This window comes from Vigna unguiculata, chromosome 3, assembly GCF_037176805.1.
Source record: "Vigna unguiculata cultivar grain cowpea cultivar isolate G323 ecotype 2 chromosome 3, ASM3717680v1, whole genome shotgun sequence".
Lineage (NCBI taxonomy): Eukaryota > Viridiplantae > Streptophyta > Magnoliopsida > Fabales > Fabaceae > Vigna > Vigna unguiculata.
In genome coordinates, this window is record NC_140794.1 from 21,042,265 (window position 1) to 21,068,097 (window position 25,833).

At 33.9% G+C, this 25,833-nt stretch overlaps 1 protein-coding gene and 1 long non-coding RNA gene across 2 annotated transcripts; one reads left to right on the plus strand and one right to left on the minus strand.

Moving 5' to 3' along the window:
* The first annotated feature begins 349 nt into the window (after positions 1 to 349).
* On the plus strand, positions 350 to 15,154 carry LOC114177703 (uncharacterized). Its single transcript, XM_085671139.1, has 9 exons — positions 350 to 825; positions 944 to 1,023; positions 2,784 to 2,886; positions 2,966 to 3,027; positions 3,501 to 4,314; positions 4,395 to 13,700; positions 13,817 to 14,290; positions 14,369 to 14,470; positions 14,693 to 15,154. Exons 7-9 carry the CDS (start codon positions 14,042 to 14,044, stop codon positions 14,882 to 14,884), a joined length of 543 nt encoding a protein of 180 aa, XP_085527265.1. The 5' UTR covers positions 350 to 825; positions 944 to 1,023; positions 2,784 to 2,886; positions 2,966 to 3,027; positions 3,501 to 4,314; positions 4,395 to 13,700; positions 13,817 to 14,041; the 3' UTR covers positions 14,885 to 15,154.
* A 7,048-nt stretch (positions 15,155 to 22,202) lies between these two features.
* LOC146887576 (uncharacterized) lies at positions 22,203 to 25,261 on the minus strand. Its single transcript, XR_014993285.1, has 3 exons — positions 24,770 to 25,261; positions 23,739 to 24,034; positions 22,203 to 23,009 (listed from the first exon to the last, which is right to left on the minus strand). It is a non-coding gene; the product is annotated as an uncharacterized LOC146887576 (long non-coding RNA).
* Positions 25,262 to 25,833: the final 572 nt, after the last annotated feature.

Genomic DNA, 25,833 nt, shown 5'->3' on the forward strand with positions numbered 1-25,833 from the left:
GCAAATTTTCTTGGACATTTTGTTCCACCTGTTATCGAGCTGCTAACGGACCACCCACTAATTTCTAGTTCCATGTACGAGATGAATATACCTCGGGCGTGAGGGGTGTGTTAGAAGTCCCACATCGACTAGAAATAAGACAATTTCATAATATATAAGTGAGATGCAAACCTCACCTTTTAGGCTTAAAGCCCACTTCTAACAAAAACGATATTTTAACAAAGTATATTTTTGACAAAGTTGACAATGTGGACGTGGACACCTACGTGGTGGGACTTAAATGAATTAGTTTTAAATATAATTTAATCTAGCGTGGACAATGTTACTTCTCTTGTTGTCTTCCACATCCTCCACTCAGAAAGTAGATGAATGTGAACAAGTTCCTGGATAACAAGCCTAAGGGTTTTCTTATTGATAATAGTGACGATAGTGACGATATTGACCGTGACCTTGATATGGAACTAGAGCTTCTAACTATGATGAATATGCTAACTATGGATATGATGCCAGAAATAGACCGATTTTATATCACCTTTCACTTCGAATTAGCAAAAGCAATGTCTCCTTGCATAATATGGATTCCTAACATTCATGATCTGGATGTGACTGAGTCGAATTACTTATCCCTCGGTCTTTTAGTGAACTATCTCTCCAGGGATTGTGAAAGATGTTCCACTAAAAATATTCTTGTTATTGCTCTCTCTCTTGCAGAGGTTCTTCTTCTGGCGTGTTTTTCCTTGGTTGTGTCGTAGAAGAAAAGGGTATTGCTTTCGCGGGTTTGTGTTGGTGTTCGCTCCTTCCCTTGCAAGGTGGGCTTTTGAAACGGTAATGTCTTTGACAACCTCCACTCCCGGATCTGTAGTTTGTATTTGATTCCTTCGGCCTTCATCGGTATTTGTGTTTGGGTGTGTCGAAGATGACGTTCATTCGTTTGTGGTTACAGTGCGTTTTGGGTGTCAGGTGTTTCGATTGGAAGGCATTGTAGTGTTTCAGCATTGGAAGTGGAATCCATTGAAGTAGGAGGTAAGTTTTCATTTTGGGTTTAGGGTTTCGATTTGAAAGCATTTAGGATTTCGATTCGAAAACATTTTAGATTTAGGATTTCGAATGGAAACCATTGCAGCATGTTTTATTTAAAAAAATGCAGAAATTTATGGGAAGTTGGAGAGATTATAATCCCCTGTGATTATTATTTTCTAATTTTAAGCTTTAAAAATTGCCTCAATTTCATGCCTTTTGTAGGAGTTATAGACTTTATTTCTTGTGAGCACTCCCAGAGAAGAAAAAGAAGAGAAGTAAATGATACAAAGACTGTTAAATTGCAATGTTTGTGATGATAAATGGCATAAACATCGTATGTTGTTTCGCAATGTAATAGTAAGATGCATGAACAATATATAAATCTTCTACATGCACAAACACTGTAAGATGAGAATGACTTTAATAACAAAATCAGTGTTGGTGAACAGTGAAACAAAACTTAATGCAAGTAAAAGGTTGTAATGGTAATTGTTTATATTGAGAAGTTGGAATCAAGGTAGATGATTGTTAATTTTCCCAAGCTTTCTCAAATCATTGGGAGAGAAGTCAAAAGAATGTTGATTCAACTTATTCTGAGTGAAAATGTCATGTTATATTTATTGTTATCTCTGTGCATGAAGAGATCGTAGTTGTTATGACATTAGAACCCTTTTCTCTGGCAAGCTTCACTCCATTGTAAACATTTATGATAAAGTCGAGTGATATTAAGTGTGCCATGGTGCATTATATCTGATAAAGGAACTAAAAACATTGATATTATGCAATTTTTAATATCAGTTCTTCATGATAAGAAGTCTTACTTGATAGATTCTTATGACAATGTTATTAGGTGTGTTAAAAAACATCTATGCGAGACAATAATGCTATAAGTTAGTGTGTGTTTTCCGTATTTAATAATGTGATAAGATTTTGTACTTAAACTAATTAGAAGAGATAAAATAGGTGCTTATATTATGCATACTTATGTCCAACCAAGTGGTCCATTAATTGATGGTGGGTTTATTTAACTACTCTATTTTGTGATTGAAAACTGAGAATATATAATAAAAAAGAGATATCGTGATATATATGGTTTGTGTGTTAATCGTGTGGAAAATTATATGAAAATATATGTTTTATTAGGAAAATTCGTTTATAGTTATAATAGGATTATACGAAAATATGTATTATTAGGAAAATTGGTTTATAGTTTGTGATTGCGGTGATAAATAGGAACCTTTTCATGGGTAGACGACATGCTCTCTAGTCAAATGTCTAGTCATAGAATTGTATATTCCTTTTTTTTTGGGTGCAAAATCCTCTGCTTCGAAAAATATAGTTCCCATGCCTGCAACGCTTTATACCCTGATTTAATTTATGCAAAAGGTAATTCGTGAGTCAATATTCATCACGGAAAAAAAGAAAAAAATATAATTCAATATATCATCTATGTATAAGAACTATACCAGGGAGAAGGAAAATATGAAGTTGACAAACTCAATAACAATATTTTGATTTTTTTTTTCAGTTTTGAGAGAGATAAAGAGAGAGGTTGATTTTGAAATGAAAGAATGTGATATTTGGATATTAAAATGTTTGAATGTGTGCTTTTCTGTGTTTGAGTTTGGGTGGACAATTATTTGATAGGACACGACTTGGCATTGTCCACATGAAATTGACTTCTATGGTACCAAATTTAATGTATAATCTATTTACGAAACCATTGGAAATCATTGCAGCATGTTTTAGTTTTAAAAATGCAGAAATCTATGGGAAGTTGAAGAGATTGTAGTCCCATGTGATTATCATTTTCTATTATTACATTGGCGGAGGTCAGAAATTGTTACTCCCACTTTGGTTTCTTAGGTATTTCAGTAATGATTTTTCTTTTCAGTTAATTTTGATTATGCATGTGTTAATACATTTTTCTGATGTTGCTTTTAAGTGATGTGGAGGGTGGAAAGCAAGGATTTCAAGATCACATGGACTTGTCTCATTATATAGGAGGTAGTTTAAGAGTGTGAAAGATGAACTTGTTCTTTGTTAAACTTAAGTATTACTTAACTGTTCAATCTGCATAGTCATAAAAGATGATCAATGAATTATCTTTTTACTGTAATTTGTGTTTCCTTTATATTTTTTAGATTCGTACCTTGTTGTTGGATTGTATGCCAATTTATAATTTTGTGGATTTGGTTTCACTTGTGTAGGTGAAAAACTTTGGTTTGACTTTCCAAACGGATTATAACTTTTATTTATGTTTTGCACCTTTATTTTACTAATCATGATAGCATAAAAAATCTTGTTAGCAATAATTTAGTTTAATTTAGTTAGTTGAATTCATTATTTCATTTTCTTCCACCATTTACCATGGCAATTGGCACATTGATGCATGTGTTGTTTTCATAAATCTGGTTGTGCATCTGTTGTCACATTTGAAAGTTTTCTAAAAGCATGTCTCGTTGATCATGTTGTTACAGGTAGAATTTCAGTACTTGTGCACATTTCTTCGTTACGTCACAATGGTTAAACGAAAGCTTCCAAAACTAGTTGACAACAAGGTAAGTTTGAATTTCTTACGAAATTTTTGTCATGATATGAAACTATATTTTTTGTTGAATTAAAAATGAATTTTTATTTTATGAAATGTTATTTTATAGATTCGGGTCCATGATTTTGTTAAAACATAATATATTGTTCACTTGAATTGTTTATTAAGAGATATACATCGTTCAAAAGTAGAAAATACACCTTTCAAATGGTGTTTGCAAATGGAAAAGCTTCTGAATATCTCAAAATTGTTGTTGATGGAGATGCTAAGGAGATGGGTTCCAGAATTTAAAGGGTTTCGTGTAATGCAAAACCTAGTCTCACTTAGGTGTGTTGATGTTTGTATGTGCTTCGGATTAAGTGTAGTAGGTGATCAAGTTCAATTTGATGACGAAATATGTGGGAAGTTGGGTCATTGTTTGATGGTGAGGCAGCAACAATTAAAACTATAACTATGAAGATGAGATCCATGCTAAGTAGCGATGAGGTGGATGATGTGGATGGTGTTTATCGGTTATATATATATTGATGTGTTTTGTTGTTTAATTTTTTCCCAATACCTCTAGTAGAATAAGAGCATTACCTTTCAAATTGCTGGATAACATCGCATCACTAAGCAACTACAATTGGGGTGGTGTCGTTTATACTTTCTTGATTGAAGTCATAAGTCGGTCATATGAGGTTTATGTGCAACAACAAAACAAGCATGCCATTAGCATAATTGGAGCAGTTCCAATGATGCAGGTAACAATCAAAATGTCTGTTTTTGATACCTGTTTCAAAGTTATCAGTACGTTGAAATTCGGGCTGCTTTGAGATTGTAGGTTTGGTTTGTGGAACATCTTTTCTCAGGTCCTGTTGAACGGGTTTGTTGTTTCCCCAGAATTTTGGAATGGCCATCTCTAACCATAAGGAAGGACAGGGAACATTGAGTTTGCCTTTGAAAATAATCAGGTTTTTAATGTCCATCTTCAATTATAGTGATTTACAATCTTCTTAAATACTTTATGTGATTAGCTTTAATCATATTTATCAACATCCAATTTTGTCTAGGTGAATAAATTTATTTTTGTTAAAAAAAATAAAAATTAAAAAAATGTTTTAGTTAATGGTAAACAAAAAAAAGGTAAAATAAGATTTTCTTCAAAGATTTTCAAACTTTAATTTTAGGAAAAAAAAAGAAAAAAAGAAGGAAGGAAGAGCCCAATTTGTTTTTAATTATCATACTCTTTTTCTTGAGTCCAACAACTCAACCTATCTTCTACCCTTTATTCTGATAGAGAAATTAGTGATATAATTCTAATAATTCAAAGCAATATCTCTTAATATAATTAGAATCAATATTACTAATTGGGATTGATTTTGTGCTCTGATTTATTAATGGTTAGAATCATTATTATTGATCTTTTTTGATATTGTCCTCTGATTTGCTATGATTTGATTCCCATAATGTATTGCTATCATGACCAATTCCTTCTTTATATTATTCTTTACAATTAAGGCTAGGATTACATTGATATTGTAATGTGTGAATATAAATAGACAGTCTGTCACATGAAAAGGGATCGAAAGAGAAGAAGAAAACATTCTCTACTCCTACTCTCTCCTTCTCATTACCATCCACAAAGACACACCTCTTTTATTATCTCTCTTGACAAAAAAAATTAGAAAAGAAGGCAAGAAAATAAGAAGAAGAGAAAAGGTAGTTATAATATACAAAATAAGATGGTGAGATTGATACAAGAGAAGCGGGATTGAAAAGTATAGAAGGTATGTTGTTGTCATTATCTTCTTTTATTTATTCATTCCCTTCTTCTTATAATATTATCTTTTAATATTGAATGCGTTTTTATTTTACACCTAACTTCGATCTTTTCCTTAAGAGATATTATTTTCTACTGTTCATAAATATTTTATTTTAAAAATCATAAAAAATAGTTTTCTTCGTTTCTTTTAGTGTCTGTCAGGTTGTTCGCGTCGCGTGACACCAATTTTTCAAATTTCTTTTTCTAAAAAAATATAAAAAAATTTAAAGAATTAAAGATAAAAAACAATTTTCTTTGTTTACTCTTTGTGTTTGTCCGGCCGCTCGCGTCGCATGACATTCATTTCTAAATAATTAAAAATACCAAAAAAACATAAAAAAATTTCAAAATTCACTAAATAAAAGTCAAATCTTTTCTTGTATAGTTTTTTCACAAAAAATTACGTAACCCTGATTCTCCATTATAAATGAAGATACGTATGAGCGATGATTAATCCTTGTGGGGCTACAAAAACCAAAAAAAAATTATTTTTGTTTATTTTGTAAATTCATTTATTATTATTTTCGGAGAAACCACATCCTTTGGCACGTTTAATTAAAGGTACCATCTTAGGACGAGTGTTGTGGGGTGCTAATACCTTCCCCATGTGTAATCGACTCCCGGACCCAAAATCTCATTTTTTGCAGACTTTCTCTTATCATTTTGGTTTTTTCGTAGTTTTCCAGGATAAACTATGGTGACGACTCTAAACTCTGTTTTTTTTCAAATTTTATTTTTGGTTCGTCGTCGCATCGTGATTTCGGTTGCGACAGATGGCGACTCTACTAGGGACGCTATAAAGTCAGGCGATTTATTTGGATGTGCAAAATTGATGTGATTTTTCATCATATTTTTTTTCTTTTTGGGTATGAATATTCTTGTCTCTTTTTTATATTTCGAATACTTGTATTTGTATATTTTCCTTTTTTTAAATATTGCTAGATATTGAATTTTAGGGCAAACAATATTGTTATATATCTTCCTGTAACTTTTTTGGTTGTTGGGGGGGATTGGGTATAAATTGCATTCTCCCTTCACACACACTTTGTTCATTACATGAGTGGGGCCCTATCTGAGTTGCTTAGAATTAGAGAAGATTGTGTAGTAGTGCCACGATGAATGTACTTCCCAAGTGGTCATTGTGAGAATCCCAGCTAGAGTTTGTTTACTTCATTGGTACTCTCACTTCTTGTTGTTTACCAATTGTCGTGGGAAATTCCATGAAGTGGGCCATAGCTCTAGTGACCTTGATCTTTAAGTATTAGGGAACTATCCTTGTGAGCATATATAGTTTGCCTTAGAACTTTAAACTTTAAGTTTCGAACCTCGATTAAGGCACAAAAGGGAGACCATTTGCATCCTTTACCATCAATTTTTCTTGTATATAGTAATAAATCTATCACATTTTTTTGCCTCCTAAGGTATAAGGATATATTTCATTAGTATATAATGTGAATAAGTGCCTAGTGAGGCATAACCATGCATTGCATTTCATTTTGTGGTCATTCATGGTACTCTGTCCATAGTTTCAAACACATAGCATGCATATGCATAATAAAAAAAAAATCTAAAAAAAAATTGCACTGCAATAAATTAAATTTTTTTCCCATTTTTATCAAATTTTTGTTATCTTTGTTAGGGAAATGAGAAAATAATGAAACATTTTGTCAAATCAGTGCATGAATAAATAAATGAAATTAATATTTAATAACATTTCTTTTGAAGCATTAATCTAATCTACATGCATGAGATTGCTCAAGTCCATCTCCCTTTCTATCTTTCTTCCACCATAAAATTTGTTTTCAATTCCATGGAGGATTATCATAAAGGGGACACATACCTTAAAATGATTACCAGAAATTCTCTAAACACAAAAAAACAAAAAAAAAATGAAGAAAAATCAACTAGACTGAAAACTCTGAAGGACAGTCTAGGCAAAAAAATAAGACAAGAAAAGTGAGAAAAACGAATATAACAAAACAAGGGGTATCCTGTCACATGAAATCAATTATTTTCCTGTGAATTAAATTTTTTTGAGAAAAACAATCATGATTCGAAATGATGTGTGGCCATGTTTCTTTATACAAAAAAATTATCCTTTGCTACCCAATTTGAACCTTCAAAAAAAAAAAAAAAACTCTTTCAAATTACCCTAAAAAAGGGTCACCATCACACTAAGGGTTGACATAATGTTTGCATTTGTTTCATTTGACTAGTAGTTCACCAGTACAAAAATATCAAAAAATAAAAAAGAAATGGTTACATTAAGAAAAGAAAAAGAGAAGCAAAAGGTGAACAAGAAGAAGTCAAACAAATATTGAATGAAACATTATTCAAAGATCTTTGTTTGAAACAACCTTCACATCACTTGTTTGGGCCTTTACTATCATTTAGTTCCATACCCCTAGCATTGGTCATGAGACAAGCCTAATAAAGTCCACACAGATAAAAGATTGGTTGTTAATCTTTCAAAGATTTTAATTCAGAGGAAAATTTTGATTAGTTAATAGGTTTGTTCTAAAAAAATAAAAAAAGATTAAAAAAGCGAGTTTAGGAAATTAAGCTAAATTTTGGTTGTCCCCTTTCAACTCATTCTTCATGAAATTCCATCTTTGCTCATATAGTATCCTCCGTTCTAAGCCTAAACCTGACCAACCTTAAGATAGTCTATCTTTAACAATCCCAAACTCAAACTGAGCAATCATTTTGTTTGTAATTCATATATTCTCATCATTCATTCTGAATTGGGACATTTATTTACGTTGAAGACTGTGATCACATTAGGGGAAACTTGTGAAGACCCTGTCTTTTTTTCAATCTCCTCAGTTGGGAAAAGTCAAACATGCTTTTACACCCTAAGACCATCCCAAGCTCTCACACTAAGGGAAATTTTTAAAGTCCCTATCATTTCCTTCATACCATCAATAATTAGGGAAAGGTCAAACATATTTTATGCCCCGAAACTAGTTCAAATTGGGGCAACTTCCTAGTTAATCTTCATCTTCTCATTCGAGCCTTTTCAAGCCCTTGGCAATTTCATGCATGTTATTTCAAATAGTGTTTCAAAAGAAATGATTAAAAAAAGTTCGTTAGTAAACTGATTAGACTAAAGAAATGATTTGGAAAAGTAAAAAAATATCAAAGTAGAATGATGGCCAGACAAAAGTGGTAAAAATAACAATGCAATGAGAATCAATTTGAATTTGTTTTCAAAAAATTAAAAAAAGATGGCCAGACAAAAGTGGTAAATAAAACTCTTGTTTTGGAAGTTCTTGTAGGGTAAGTTTGGTACAAAGCTTCTATTTTCTACAACTCGTCATCCTCAAATAGATGGCCAGACAAAAGTGGTAAATAGAACTCTTTCGCAACTCTTTAGATGTTTTTTAAACAAAATTAGAAAACTTTGGAGGAGTGGTTACCTCATGTGGATTTTTCTTATAATAGGGTAGTTCATTCCACTACTCAGATGTCTCCTTTTGAGATAGTATATGGTTTTAATCATTTAACTCCATTAGATTTGTTACCTTTACCTGATATTAGTTTAGGGTTTAGGGTTTAGGGTTTAGGTTTTATGACTAACATAGATGGACTTGCCAAAACAACTTTTGTCAGGAACTTGCATAAAGAGGTAAAGGCCCAAATAGAAAAGAAGATGGAGAAGTTAGCCTCTAGAGCTAACCCAGGGAGGAAGCAGATCAAGTTTGAACCTAGCGATTGGGTGTGGGTTCACTTTAGGAAGGAGATATTTCCTTTTAAAAGGAAATCTAAACTTTTACCAAGAGGATATTGACCATTTCAAGTTCCTTAAAAGATCAATGGCAATGCCTATGTTGTTGATCTACCTAAAGATTATGGGGTAAGCTCTAGTTTCAATATTAATGATAGAGGACTATCCCTAGATTCCATACAAGAAGAACTTGAAAATGAACCTTTACAATTCAAAGGACCTATGAGAAAGGCAAGGAGCAAGAGATTTGAAAGTCAAATCTATTCAAGGCTCTTGATGCTATAAGCATTTGTAAGAGGAAATTCAAAGGATATGAAGATCATGGCTTAGAGGACTTTTGAAGGATAGTTATTAGGAAATTAGTTTATATTTTTAGACTTTGAATTTTCTTTTAGAAATTAGTTTATGTTTTATGTTTTGGGCTTGGGCCTCCTTGTAAGGTTCTCAAGTTTTCTTAAACTTATATGCCTATATATAGAGGTACCAAAACTAATGTAGACACTTTTAAACATATATTGAATTTTATTTCATTAAAGAGCCGATTCTCTTTGTTCTTGGCTTAGGGCCTCTGATTCTTATCAAAGATTAACATCTTTGTGGCGAATCTTCACTTGACTTATCAATCTACTAGACTGTGACGTCCTCCATCTCTGTCGTATGTCGCGTTCTTCTCTAACTTATTCATGTCTACCTCTTGAGAATTCAAATTCAGAAACGATCAAACTCTTTCCTGGATAGGATCGTATCAATTGTTATATATGAACTTGGGATTTGTACTTTTTTTAAGGAAATTGGACTTCTTGATGACTTCAACTACTGACACTATAGGAAAATTTACAATAAATCAAGGAGAAATACATTTATCAATGAACTATAGATGAAGATAACATCTACAGAGACTATGTACTTAAGCACTTCACTATTAGGAATCCTACCCAATGATAAGGTATGTTTGTATTGTGTTGTGTTGTAGTGAACCTCATACTTTTGTTTCAAACTTTTGTGAAGTACATTATGGAGGGTGCAATTTTTGTGAGGTATAGGGAGCAATAAAATATTGTTTTGTGGTTTAACAACCTTGTAAAAAATCATTAACTTATGTAGACTACATATATTGGATATACACTTATCTATCTTTGACAGGTTTATTAAAGCATGTGATACAAGCAACTAAAGATGTCGAATAAAAACATCCATTTTAGTGCAAAAACTTTATGTGTTTGCCACTTATTTTGACTGTTTCCTACATATTTTTTGAAATTAATTTTTAATCATTTTGAATTAACATAACCTCTTTGTAAGTGATGGGGAAACCCACACCTTAGACTGTCGGAAAAAGGGGACATGCCCATATCAGGCAACCAAACTACAAAGTAAAAAACCTTGTGATTAATTCACTAATTATAATTTTGCACAAAATAATTCATTTTGTTTGCCAAATTATCCAAAAACATTTGCCACATATGCATAATATACTGATGTCAACTGCACAAAATACTTTGTGAATAAATTAACTACATGTAAGTTTGTGCATAAACTTTAGAGGCGTTTGGCACTTAATTACACAACGTAGAATAATTTATTTTTTAACAAAATTTTTTATTTCTTTTATGTCTTAAACCATGTCCATTTAAAGCTATAGGTAAACCCTCCAACACAAAACCTTTGTGCAAGTGCACAAATAGTTGTCACCTATGCCAAGTACTGTTTCAAATAACTGGTATAAAAATAATAGACTATTTAACTGTCCCAAAAGTAGGACATTGTTTGGCACTTAATTGCACTATGTTCAATATTTAGTAGTTAAACATTGCCTTTACCATAATTTTTCACATCATATGATTCCACGGATCTGTATTGTGTCCACTGTTAACTCTACATAAGAATAATTATATCAGTAAACACCAATAACATACGTCCATCCTACATTTAATGTTTTTTGTAAATATTAATGGCATGCCATTGACAAACACAACCATCATCAAAATTCATGGTTTTTGATGATGTCATATCTAGCAAAAATAAATGGCCCAAAATGTTGTAACTATTTCCCAACCTGCAAAATGATAATTTTTTAAATTTTGTGAGTTGTATAATTAATTAAGACATGGATAACTTGAAAAGTCAAAACCTACTCATTTGTTAGAGAAATTGAAATACTTTTAATGTCGTCGTTGTTTGAAGCATGTCTATATTTGATTGCATAAATGTCAGTAGCAATAGAAATCCATTACTTTGGACACTAGATACCTGCATAATCCACCCCAATTATATAATAAAACTTCACATAAAAATATCATATCATTGCATGACTAATAAAAGTATTAATAAATCAAAAACCTACCATAGTGATTGAAGATTGACTCCCAATATTCATAACAGGGATGTGGTGTACAACATCTATAGTGCTCGTTTGGTCATATTTTAAATGTTGAATAACACAATAATCAATCACCACACAAAAAGCCAAGTAAGCAAATAAATACATATAATGTTTTCAATTCCAAACGGTGACCTAAAAACCCTACTTATTTTATCGTGGGTTTTTCCTATCACTTTTGTCGCATTAGATTTCTTCATCTTGCATAACTTCGTAACTATTGATTGCAACCAAATTGATCGAGGTCAGCCTTTTCTTGTAACAATAGTTGGGCTTTGGATGTGTGCGTTACTTGGCACAATAGTCCACATCTTTAACAAAAAAATCATCATACATTTGAATTCATTTTGGACTTCATCAAATTTAGCATGGTTATATTCACTTTGGAACTGTCTTTTAATGGGTGATTGAGAACCACAAGGTATTGTCGTATTCAAGGATGCAAAGTCAACTTTATACTCTTTTTCGGCCTTTTGTCATAAGGCATTGTCATATTGGATGACAAATTGTTTAAGTGTGGTACTTGAATTAATGAAGCCATATTGTATTGCATTTTGCATTGCCTTATATTGATCGGTAAGATCCCATATTGTGCCTTATTTGACATGCACCTCAACCACACATTAAAGAGCCAAACAAAAGTATTTGTGTCTTCCCTAGATAGTAATTTACATCCTAATAAAATTGATTGACCATGGTGGTTAATCCCCACAAACGGTGTGAAGGGCATGTCATATTTGTTTGTCAGATACGTTGTATCGAAGGACACAACGTCTTCGAAATCATGACATGCGGATCAGCTCCTTGCATCCGCCCAAAAAATCTTACGTATACGATCTTCGGAGTCCAAGTCAATCTTGTAATAGAAAATACTATTTAGTTCTCTCATGCAGGAGAAGTGATTTAGCAATGCTTGTTCGTCCCCATTCTTTCCCAAGGCACACCTTATGACTTCTAAGTAGTTTCTTACGTCACACTCAACAAAGTCCAGGTTCTCAAAATCGCCTGCATAAAAAACCAACGATCGAAAACTCTTATTGATACGCACTCTTGCCTCATCATTTATGTCAAGGGTTCTCTTTGCATGCATATTTATGATTTTGTTACCTCTAATTAACCTTGACTTTCCTGGGCTAATATCATGGTTGTGTTCGTGCATGACAGTTGTATGCACCATTTTCCTTCTTTTTTAAGTGTAGTCATTTGAGTAGGGCAATTCTTCCTTTGGGTACGAAGTGTCTTCTTCTCTAGAGAGATTGAGGACACATAATTTCCTTCCTGTGAGCAGAAAACTTCAAATATTAAATCTTCCCATCCAAATCTTTTTGTAAAGTTCTTATCCTCACCCAAAATCCTTTTCGAATAGCATAATCCTTGTAAAAGTTTTTGACCTCGTCCGCTATTTCGAACGACATCCTAACAGTGGAGACCATAAGTTGGTTTAAGTCTCCACCTTCATTATTACGGCTAATGGATACTAGCGCATCAGTGGTTGTTTGACAAAGGTCGTCCTCATACAAAATAATCTAATGTAGTCCTAATGTGGGTGGCTTCCACGTTTTCCATAGTCAAACTTCGTGAAAATGTCATTCTTGACACATAACTTTCATTTGCATTACGAAATCATGAACAAACCAAATAAACATCAACTTCTACTACACATTTATTGGTAAGAGAACTATAAAGGCCACGAACCACACATTACAAAGTAAAAGAAACATATCTTTACGCAAGTCTTTATGGGTGAAGTTAATATCTTTAGCAAAACCCAATGATTATGGAACTTTAAATGAAACATAATTTTTTTAGGTATGTTCTGCAACAATCAAAGATGGAGCGGAAGGTATTAATTGCTTCATTTATGGAAGCAATGAATAATGCACTTACCTCCTTTATGAAGGACCACAGAGGTTGAAGAGAGTTGGGTGAGATAATGAAGGAAGATGGTGCGAAGTCATTGTTCAATAAACATTGGGAGATGAATTGCTCTTCTTAGTTGCATTGTCGTGCATTGAGTGACCCAACTGGGGTGGATGGAACATCACTCCTTCTTACAATGCAACAAAACGCGTTTGGGTGATATGAAAATGTGCCCAAGAAGCAAATATTAGGGTAAATTGGTAAATTGTCCAAAGTAATTTAATGTAATATAAATAGGGTTCCACTTCATTAAATCTTGAAGTAAAGACAACGTATCTCACTCTTTACCATCCAAGAGGTAAACATGAGTTACTTCAATTCTCACAATGTTGTTGTTCGTATAACTTTGCAAACATAAATCATCTTTTTTTATTGTGTTCTTTTACATAATTTTTTTTGACCATTGAAATACAGGTGCTGAAATGGAACCGTGGAGGGATTGCATATTGATGGCTCAAATATGGAATCAATTTTCAGGAAGTGCAACTCAAATATCGATCTTATTCTTGGTCCAGCTGGGAATGTCCCAGCATTTTATTAAACAGGGAATAAGATGAAGCCAAAAACACTCAACAATTTGTGAAGGAAATTGTTGATGCAACATACGAACATGACTTCAACTCCAACCCATGAAAATGGATGGAAATGTTTATCAAGTGTCACGATATAAACACCAAAGAGGTTTGTTTTAATTTATATTTTGAAATAAAATATTTATTAAACTCCAATGCAGGTTTGGTTGATGATGGTGACATGAAATTCCTAAGCAAACTAGATACCAAACTACATACTCAAATGTCGTTGGATAAGGATCGGTTAGCTTTTGTGGCATGCATTGTGAAGGACTGCAAGCACAACAGATTGGGTGATATGATAGTCACCATCAAGGTAAGTGGTAATGCGGTTCTACTCGGAATGTAAATGTAAATGTAAGCAAAATATTCAAGTACTTGAATTGTTATGCAGGATCAATCTAGAATTGCCAAGGCTGGTATCCATAAGAAGGTTCTGCAAGATGGACAATTTGGTCCAAACATTGGTATTAGCTCAGTGATGCTGTTACAAGATGTACTTTCCTAATTCTTATTTGTTTCATACATAAAATAAATTTATTTATTTGTTGTTGATGAAAACATAAGTTTTTCAAATTCAACTAAAATAGGTTGCATTTTTCCAGACAAGTTTCACAGATTAATAGCTTAACATAACAATCAGGAACATGGTGAAGGTAATATCATAACTTAAAATGTACTAAATAACTGACTAACATGTTTTTTCCCTTATCAATAGGTTTTCATGTTCAACATATGCCCCCCAATTGAGGATATAGTGAAGACATCTGTCAGTCTACTACGCAACAGACTAGGAGAAGAAGTGAGCATGGACGACATCTTGAAAAAACTAAAACCTCCATTAAATGAAGTATCTTCAAGTGATCCCGACTATACGTCAAATGCAACATCATCCAATGATGATAATTGATAAGCTATGTTTGTTTCCATTATTAATGTTTTCATGTAGTACTACGTTTGTTTATTGTTTTCATGTTTAGGATTTGAACTTATAATTAAGTGGAAAACACTTAGTTATATTGCAAACTAAGTAAGTTATTTTGAAAAACATAGTTGCCACAGTTGTGTCCAAATTCTATTGGGAGTTCTTTGGTGCAGGGTGAAATGCCCACTTTCCTTATCCAAACAGGACAGGATATTGAGTTTATTTAGGTTTCAATGGCAAACAATGACTAATTAAGTCGCAGACACAATAAGATTTTTAGGACAAAAGCATCCCACTTAGGTCGTCAATTGATTTGGAATTCCATTTCATAATCGCAATAATTGAACGTATTTTTTTCAATAAATCAGTGCGTAATTGGGTCTATGCTGGGTGTGGACTGCACATAAATCAATGGAATTTGGTGTCAAAGGATGGTGGCATGCACATAATATTCAAAAATAAATTGTTCAAAAAAGGTTGCAGGGTTAAATGACAATCAGTGACTAATTAAATGGCAAACACCGTAAGAGATTTGGCAAAACATGTTTCCATGGAGAGGTGCCCACGTGATTTAGGACTCCATTTAAGGAAACTTTCTAATTAAAAAAGCACTGTAATTTGTTTGGTGGCACTAGGAACTAACAAGCATAAAAAGTTCCAAAATAAATTGCTAACACCAAGGCTACAAGTTTAAATGTTAATCATTGCAATTTGTTTGGTGTCACCAAGATCTGGCATGCACATAAAGTTCGAAAATAAATTGGTCAAATAAAGGTTGCAGGTTTAAATGCCAATGAGTGACTACTTAAATGGCAAACGCAACAAAAAAAAGTTTTTGACGGAGATACGACTACATGATTTGGAACTCCATTTAAGTAAACTTTCTTATTAAAAACTGTCTACAATTTGTTTGGTGTCCCCACGATCTGCAATGGACATAAAGTTCCAAAACTAAATTGTTGAAATAAAGATTGCATGTTTAAATGACAAACATTGTACTTAAATGGGAAACACAGTAGCTGATTGTGCAAAGCATGTTTTTCGGATAGGTGCCAAGTTCATTTGAAACTCAATTTCACCGGGGTCTGCTCTGTGCAGAGTTTGCAAAAATAATTTGAAAATGTAACACCCCATTTAATTAATGGCGTAATTAAAAGAAGCGTCACACTAGAATAATATCTTAGCGCAGCCCCACAGTTTAAAAGTAACTCCATACATCCAACCAAAACGCGTAACGGTGCTAAAGGAAGTAGATACAAAAATTCTGCGGAAATCAAACTGAAATGTAAAGGACAGATACTACATGGGCCGTGGCCCTAAAAGAAAGATCATGGATCAGGATCTTGCCTAGGCGGGCTACGCAGCGGAGTCACCATTCCCCTGTTGACCGCGAGAACCTCTCGCTTCTGCTCACATCAATAATTTGATGATCATCGCAAAAGAGAAAAACCACACACAAGACAATCAAACAAGCAAAGGGTAAGCTAGAGCCAAAACCATTTCATCAATGAAATCAGATACATATTCACAGTCCATTATACACACATCATACGAGCATGTTACGACCTTCCAAGCAATACACTACGACTCGACTCGACTCCTCCGGATACATATAACCTGGTCGGATTCAGTGGATGCTTGAACTTGTGGTGGATACCTTTGTTCACCCCCGAGCTGCTCACCCCCGAGCTATGTGTTACAAGTGTTACAATGAATCAATTTTCCCTCACCACAAGGTTAGCCCTTAATGAATTTCGGGCATCCTACTACTCTCACTATAGAGGTCAGTCCGCTCTAGGTGAGACTAACTGACTCCTTAGAGTGTCAAGATGCAACCTTACCTTGAATCCTTACCTAGTTATACAGATGAGGCACCACCATGGACACCCACTAACAAGGGCCATGGAATTACGTCCCGACCAAAGCACGACCTTGGGAATCTCACCTAGAGATCCCAAGGAATTACGCACTGACACGGACCAAACTTTCTTAATCAATCAAATAGATTCAGCATGCATACACACAAATATATATACATATACATCTCATACAGTTTCTCATAATTCACCTCTTTCGTATTCCCAACCAAACCGTACCAACTCATTATTCTCGAACCCAGAATGTGGAACTCCGTCTCATATCATTACCATGCCACATTGATACCAACTCGTTCATGTCTCATGCCGAACTCAAACCAAACTCATCATTTCAATTTCATGAATCATCTCATACAATTATCATACTCACATCATGTTAAAACTCACAAATCACAACTCATACACCATCCCATTCATAAAGGTCATTCAATTCATAATCTTAAAGGTATACAAGCACATTATCAACATTTGAGATCAAGGAAAACTTCAAGGCTAGCCACCTTCTCGCCCAACTTCTCGCTCAGGCAGCAGGGTCTCGCCCAGGTGAGGAGGACCCTCACCTAGGCGAGAGCTCGACTTCCAGTACAGTGGCCTTGCACGCGTTCTCGCTCAGGCGAGACTCTTCTCGCCTAAGCGAGACGTTCGCTCGCTCAAAAATACAGCGGGTCGCCTGGGCGGCCATTCATGGAAAAAGACTTAGGGAAGCCTATATTAATCTCGCCTAGGCGAGACTAGCTCACTTGGGCGAGTTTATCAGTGCCCGCCACTGTTTTCACCTGCAACAGACTCGAAGGCATACCCCAAACAACAATCCCACCATACCACACATCCATAACAGCAAGCAAACTCAAGCAATCATAAACAACATGGAATAACAGACTCGTACCAACAAACATGAGGGTTCTAACTTCCCTTACTTGGAAATAAGCTAGCAAGATATCCCAACACGCCCTCGACACAGAACGTAAGAGCGCAGCAGCTCAAGGAAAGAAATAAGTGGCTGGAAGGAAACCAAGAAATAGAGCATAAGGGATTATCAAAAGAGTCTCACAGGAACGCCACAGTAAAGTTAGTGGAAAGCTACAACGAGTTCAGAAACAACTTACATGGAGTGGAAAAGTTGAAGTTCGCTTGGAGAGGGTGACGGCTAACCCTAGTAGAGCTCTGAAACAGAAGGGGCAGTGTTTAGGTACAGATTTGCAAAAGTGAGGCTGACAAGGGAACCCTAGCAGCTTTAGAACCTTAGCACCCTATGGGCCACCCTTTAGGCCCAACAGATTAAGGCCAACCCTCACTCATTAGGACAGAAAATTAAAACTGGGCCTTACAAAAAACTGGCTAGCGAAATGTTAATACTATACAATATTTTATAACAATTAACGAATATGTTTTAGCCTAAAATTTTATCTATTAAATACTTTTAATTTGAATTTTTTTTTTACATAACTAGTTTTGAAATGTATGAAGGGTAGTATTTTTCAATTTTAGTATGTTGGCACATTATGAATAGGCAGCTGGCAGGCCTAGGTTAACTTTGTTAGGGTAGCTTCCTGCACCCCAAAAATGTGGAATTTTCAAACCATCCTTTATTAAAATTATAATATAAATTTCTATACCTCCTATATGTTAATATTTTTTGGATCGGATATTCTGAAAGTGTTAATGTTTCCGAAATAATTAATCTGAAAGATATAAAAGCATACATTCTAGAACAAAAATTTTGAAAAGTATTTCTAAATCTGGAAATATTTTTCAAATTTTTGTTTTGAAAATTTTATTTATATTCTGAAAACACTATTCCAGGATCCGAAGCATAAAAGTATTTTGGAAACAAGTCTTTAGAAAATATTTATAGATTCGGAAAATGCTTTCTAAAACACTTATCTTGAATTTTTTTCATATTTCAAAATACATGTTCCTGAAAGTGTTTTTGGATGCAAAATTACTTTCTGGATTTTTTGTTCTGAAACCTAAAAATCCACACCTAGCTTTACAAGACCGACAACGTCAACGAAGTGACCCTGAATTCGTCTTCACATTATGACCATTGTGATACAAGGGTTAATAAGAGAAAATTGAGTAAAAAGACTCAATTACGACATTTACTAAACATCCAAATTATTTAATTCACATACAATGACATTCTCAACACAATATGACCTAACAATGGAGCCTAATTTTCCATTAAGAGTTATCTATTCTTTGTAGCACTGATGCAGATTCTCTCCCAAACTTTACTATTGTTATTGACACACCTTCTGATGCTCGTGATAGTGTAGAGTTAGATGTTGTAATTACTATACTTACAAAGAATGTTCTTGAAAAGTTTTAAGATACTCACGAAGAGAGGATGGATCTCAATTTCATACAATAAAGGATAGAGAAATGATAGAATGACTATTATTTCTTACCACTTCTCTTACCACATTACGTGTCATTTGTTATTGAATTTTAATTTGTTTTTTCCCTTAACTTAAAAGCTGCAGGGGAAACTGAAAGATTACTCGCGCGTGGTGCCAAACACTCACACTCTCTTACCATTACACCATTCTTTCAGACAGAACCCATTTCCTCTCCACCCTAAAAAATTCCCAAACCACCGAAGCTTCCATTGAAGAACCCCAGCCCCATTCTTTTCCACCCACTAAGGAGGTTAGGCATCGTCAAAGGTGGCATTTTTGGGCTCCCCTCTCTTCTCCCCGGAACCCCACAACAATTGCGAAACTTCGTCCTCCCTTTCATTTCCGGTAGGCGTCGTCGAGAATGAAGATCAGGTATGCATTTTGTAACCCTTCCATTTTCTTTCTTCGTTTCCACCCACGAAAAATCAGTATTCATCTTCTCCTTTCATCTTGACTTCTACGTTTGTGCTTGGTCTCCACAGATTAGGGGTTTTGGACGCTTTCTATTTGAATTTGAAAGGAATCCCATTAGTGAAAAAGATTAATTATTTCTCCATTTTCTCTTAGGGTTTTTGTGTGAACCCATTGATTGATTACAAATAAATGGTCATTGTGTAGATTTTATGGTTTTAAGATAGATAAATTGTGATTTTTTGTGTCTACATAGATGGATTGCAAAGAAATGGGTCATTCTTTCGTTTTTAGGTTTTCTAGCATTTCAAATTTTTTTGAGTTGTGGTTTTAAGAATTTGGATCGTTTGTGATTGTGTGGTGTGTGGGGAATTTTCATATGGTTGTGTATGCATATTTAATTGCACTACCGTTGTGGTTAAGTCGTGTTGTAATAATTAGATGTGGTGTTGGCTATTATGTTCTTTGAATACATGCATTATGTTAATTGTTTATCTTAGTTAACTATTTTGGACATCGAAACATTATATTTGAAACCATTTTCATTACAATGATTTCCATCTCCATAGTTTATGGGAAGTTTTGCACTAAAGTTGTTGTAGGTTCATGCAGATGTGCAGTGTATATATTTTGAAATTGAAACATATAAATGGTATACCATTGTGACTAAACATTCGATAGCATTTCTATACAAGAACATCTGTTAGCGGCACATTTGTTGCTGCATTCTCTTCTGGTTTTGGTTTTTCGGTTGTTGGAAGCTCAGGAGCTGAAACATCTAATGCACTTGCCTATGATGATGCCACCTTTGATGTTGTAACCTCTGAAGTTTAAAGCTTTGTTGGTCATGAGTCATCCTTTTTCAATAATGTTTCAAGATTTCTAGTGTATTTTATTTATGTGTCCGCTTAAGACCTTCTCCACCTTTTGAAAAATATTATTTTAATTTATTTGTTGGTATGCCTTTCATTCCATGATGAAATGCGTTTTGCAAATGGAAGAGGAAACTATTTTAGTACTGCAACTTTACCTTTGTTTGTGGCTTTGACAAAGACATGGCTAACAATTGTTCATACTAATATGGCCGACAATTTTTGGAAATTAACATGCAACTCAAGACCAATTAAGTTGTAACTCATGAAGGATTTTTTGCACAAAATAACAATAACAATAACAAATTTGGAAAGTGCAACAGGAAGTATGAGGGTGGGACCTAAAGATTGCACAACAATATCTCACTCCATTCCAATTTTTCTAAACCAACTATAATTGCATTTGTGAACCTGTCCTATTTATGAATTTAACTTGCAACACAAAATCAATTAAGTTGTTACCAAGAGATGACTTTTTTGACAAAAAAAATATTATACATTTTGAAAGTGGATCCCAGTTGTGCAAAGACATAACATTCCCCATCTTAGTTCTTTTAAACCAAGTATAAGTGCACTTATGAAAAAACTTTCCAGGCACATTTTTGAATTTAACTTGCAACCCAATACCAATTATGTTGTTACCTACAATTGACTTTTTGCACGAAATTTTTTTTTTATACATTTGGAAAGTGCAGGGGGAAACATAATTCCCTCTTTGAAATGGTGGATCCCTGCTATGCACAGACATAACACACATAATCCCAGTTCTTCTAAACAAAGTATAAGTGCATTTCTGAAAAAACTTCCCTGACACAATTTTGAATTTAACTTGCAACCCAAAACCATTTAAGTTGTTACTCACAATTCACTTTTTGCACGAATTTTTTTTTATACATTTGGAAGGTGTAGGGGGAAACATAATTCCCTCTCTAACATAGTGAACCCTAGTTGTGCACACACATAACATACCTCATCTTAGTTCTTTTAAACCAAGTATAAGTGCACTTATGAAAAAACTTATCACGCACATTTTTGAATTTAACTTGCAACCCAATATCAATTATGTTGTTACCCACAATTGACTTTTTGCACGAAATGTTTTTTATACATTTGGAAAGTGCATGGGGAAACATAATTCCCTCTCTGACATGGTGGATCCTAGCTGTGCACAGACATAACACACCCCATCCAGTTCTTCTAAACCAAGTATAAGTGCATTTTGGCAAAAACTTCAGTGGCATAATTTTTAATTTAACTTGCAACTCAATACCATTTAAGTTGTTACTCACAATTGACTTTTTGCACGAATTTCTTTTTTATATAATTGGAAAGTGTAGTGGGAAACATAATCCTCTCTCTAACATAGTGAACCTCAATTGTGCATAGACATAACATACACCATCTCGGTTCTTTTAAACCAATTATAAGTGCATTTATGAAAAAACTTCTCAAGCACATTTTTGAATTTAACTTGCAACCCAAAATCATTTAAGTTGTTACCCATAATTCACTTTTTGCACGATTTTTTTTTATACATTTGAAAAGTGCATGGGGAAACATAATTCCCTCTCTAACATGGTGGACTCCTGCTGCGCACAAACATAACACACCACATCCTAGTTCTTCTAAACCAAGTATAAGTGCATTATTGGAAAAACTTTCCTTGAACATTTTTTAATTTAACTTGCAACACATAACCATTTAAGTTGTTACCTATAGTTGACTTTTTGCACAAAAAAAAAAACATTTGGAAAGTGCATGGGGAAACAAAATTCTCTCTTTAACATTGTGGACCCCAACTGTACAAACATAGCACACCATTGTAATTCTCTTAAACGAAGTATGAGTGTATTTCTAGAAAAACTTCCCTAACACATTTTTTTAATTTAACTTGCAACCCAAGACCAATTAAGTTGTAACCCATACATGAATTTTGCACGAAAAAACAATTGAGACATCTCAAAAGTGCAGGTGCAAACAAAATTCCCTATCTCACATGGTGAACCCCATCTGTGCTAACATATAACACACCTCATTCAGTTCTTCTAAAGCAAATATAAGAGCATTTGGGGAAAAACTTCCCTCCTCCATTTGGAAATAATCTTGCAACCCAATAACAATAATTAAAACTTTCAAAAATGTAAGGGGAAACAAAATTCTCTCCCTAACAAATACCACAACTTAAGCATACATCTCAACAACTTATTTACTAAGAACATGTGAATCTCACATACAAACACATCATGTTCATACCTATAAAGGTCATAACTTAGTCAAATAATATAACTTTTAAACTTCATTCTAACATATAAAGAGTTCTAACAATTAAACATTTCAAAAAAGTTTCCAACTAATTAAGCAACTTCCTCCTACCATAACTCACAAATGGAGTTCGAATACAGCGACTTTTGTAGTGTCTGTGTGGTTGATGCTTCATTCGCGCATATATATTGCATTCCTCCAATTGCTCACTGTCTTCATTTCTATTTCGACCTTCTTCATCTTCATGAACGAAATAGGCACCGAAATGATAAGAATGATTGTTTGTCTGCATACAAATGCCTAATGTTTAGTCACAATGGTATACCATTTATATATTTCAATTTCAAAATATATACAATGCCCATCTACAAGGACCTGCAACAACTTTAACGCAAAAACTCCTATAAACTATGGAGATAGAAATCATTGTAATGAAATTGGTTTCAAATATAATGCTTCGATGTCCAAAATAGTTAATTAAGGTAAACAATTAACATAACACAAGTATTCAAATAACATAACAGCCAACACCACATCCAATTATTACCGTTTGACTTAACCACAACGATAGTGCCATTAAATATGCATACACAACCATACAGAACTTCCCCAAACACCACAAAATCACAAATGATAAAAAATGCTTAAAACCATAACTCAAAAATTCGAAATGCTAAAAAACTTAAAAACCAAGGAATGACTAATTTCTTTGCAATCCATCAATGAAGACGCAAAAAATCACAATTTATCTATCTTAAAGCCATAAAATTCACACAATGACCATTTATTTGCAATCAATCAATGGGTTCACACAAAAACCCTAAGGGAAAATGGAGAAATAATTAATTTTTTTCACTAATGGGATTCCTTTCAAATTCAAATAGAAAGCGTCCAAAACTCCTAATCTATGGTGACCAAGCACAAACATGGAAGTCAAGATGAAAGGAGAAGATGAATACTGATTTTTTGTGGGTGGAAACGAAGAAAGAAAATGGAAGGGTTACAAAATGCATACCTGATCTTCATTCTCGACGACGCCTACCGGAAATGAAACGGAGGACAGAGTTTTGCAATTGTTGTGGGGTTCCTTGGAGAAGAGAGGGGAGCCCGAAAATGCCACCTTCGACAATGCCTACACAAGCCTTAGTGGGTGGAAAAGAATGGGGCTGGGGTTCTTCGATGGAAGCTTCGGTGGTTTGGGAATTTTTTAGGGTGAAGAGGAAATGGGTTCTGTTTGAAAGAATGGTGTAATGGTAAGAGAGTGTGAGTGTTTGGCACCACGCGCGAGTGATTTTTCAGTTTCCCCTGCAGCTTTTAAGTTAAGGAAAAAAATAAATTAAAATTTAATAACAAATGACACGTAATGTGGTAAGAGAATGATAAGAAATAATAGTCATTGTATCATTTCTCTAAAGGATATTAAGTGATGAGAAATGTTGTTGCATTGAAAACTTACCATTATAATCAAGTTGTTCCTAGTGATAATCCCATTTATTTAGATTCTGCTACCCATTGTTGAATTATGTAGTTATCACTAAGCAAAAAATTTCTGATAAGCACAACTTATAATTTGGTTCATTTGATTTATGATATGGAACAATTGATGCAACTTGAAGGATCTTTACATTTGCAAACATAAATTAGATTTTAGAAAGAGACATGATATAATAAAGAGATTCATTTTTAGCTAATCTTGCCATTATTTTTTTTTTCTTTTCTATAATAACATGTGTTGGATTGAAGGCATTCTGTACCAAGCATATTTGTTAGCTAATGTTGATATACAATGTTTTGCCATGAATAAGATTGCCGACTTTTACTCTAAAAATAAATCAACACGAAAATGTTTCGATTTTAAGAACTCTTAACGGGTTTCAAATTCTTTGGTGATCAGTCTTTTCCTATACTCAATTAATACCTCCTCCTTAAGGATTTCCACCCATTAACCCGTATACAAATCTTATTGTTTATTTTTTGAAATTGAATTAAAATAAATATGAATAAACACGTAACGTCATAAAAAATACCGGAGAATGGAGTGTGTACAATTTTAATTAGGTATTAACTGTTCTTCTTTTTGGATGTGCAACCAAGCATTAACTTGAAATTCATGATTACATGAATGTGTTGGCTCTCGAAAGGAATAAAGAAAAACATAAGAAGTGTGGTTGTGTCAAACAGAACATAGAAAAATGGGAAAAGTTGAAGCAGTTGCCGACTCGTTGACTCTGCCACTGCCGTTGACACCTCCATGGGAGTGGTTGTCGGGAAGGGCCGGAGGGTGGTAGTACTTGCGGCCTGTTTGGGGAATGTTAGAGTGAAATCTTGCGACAACCCTAACCCCTTGGTCAAGAATGCTCACAAGCCTCACAAGCTTCCCCATGCCCCCTAACTGCTCCCAACCAAATGATAGAAAAAAAGAGGAGGGTGTGTTACATGAAGACGAGAGACATATAAATAGTTTATACATAGAGAGATCGTTGTTTGTCGTGGAAACCCTCAGATATTTATAGTTCGTGATTTTCTCACGCACTTTCTGGGGCAGCGTCGTTTCTTTCTTTCTTCGTATTTTTAATATTTTTTGGTTTCTGATAGTTGACTTGTTGAATTGGAACTGCGTTTTCTATCTCTAAGCATCCTATATTTGACTAATTGCTTTTTCCTTTTTTTTTTTTAAATTGTTTACTTTATTGTAATCATTATTAGTTAAGGGTGTACACATTGAATCACCGGTCACGCCAGGGCAAATAAAGCTCACTTAGGTTGAAATTAAAAAAGGGTTAGTAATTAACGTAGGTTGCTTTTTAAGACTTCTGACATTTTGCACCATTTTTTTTTTTTTTGAAAATTTGGACAAACTGAGTTTTATTTCAGAAGTGCAGTTCTCATAAGTCTTTCATGATTTACAAACTTTATTTACTTTTTATTTTGCCACTCATTAAGTTAATCTCATATAGTATTATATATTTCGAATGAACAAATGTAAATATAAATTGTACAATTTAAAGTGTGAAACTAATTGAGTTTTTATTCAGGTAGCCAAGTTTCTGAGCATCCTTTTGAAAGGACCTTTGATTATTATTTTGCTTTTCTAAATTAACATGTATAGT

Bases quoted from the DNA above. Each gene is read 5' to 3' on its own strand.
- LOC114177703 (XM_085671139.1), top strand. From the start codon at position 14,042: ATGGAAATGTTTATCAAGTGTCACGATATAAACACCAAAGAGGTTTGT. The intron at 14,291-14,368 runs GTAAGTGGTAAT...ATTGTTATGCAG, and splicing joins ATATGATAGTCACCATCAAG to GATCAATCTAGAATTGCCAA. The intron at 14,471-14,692 runs GTACTTTCCTAA...CCTTATCAATAG, and splicing joins CAGTGATGCTGTTACAAGAT to GTTTTCATGTTCAACATATG.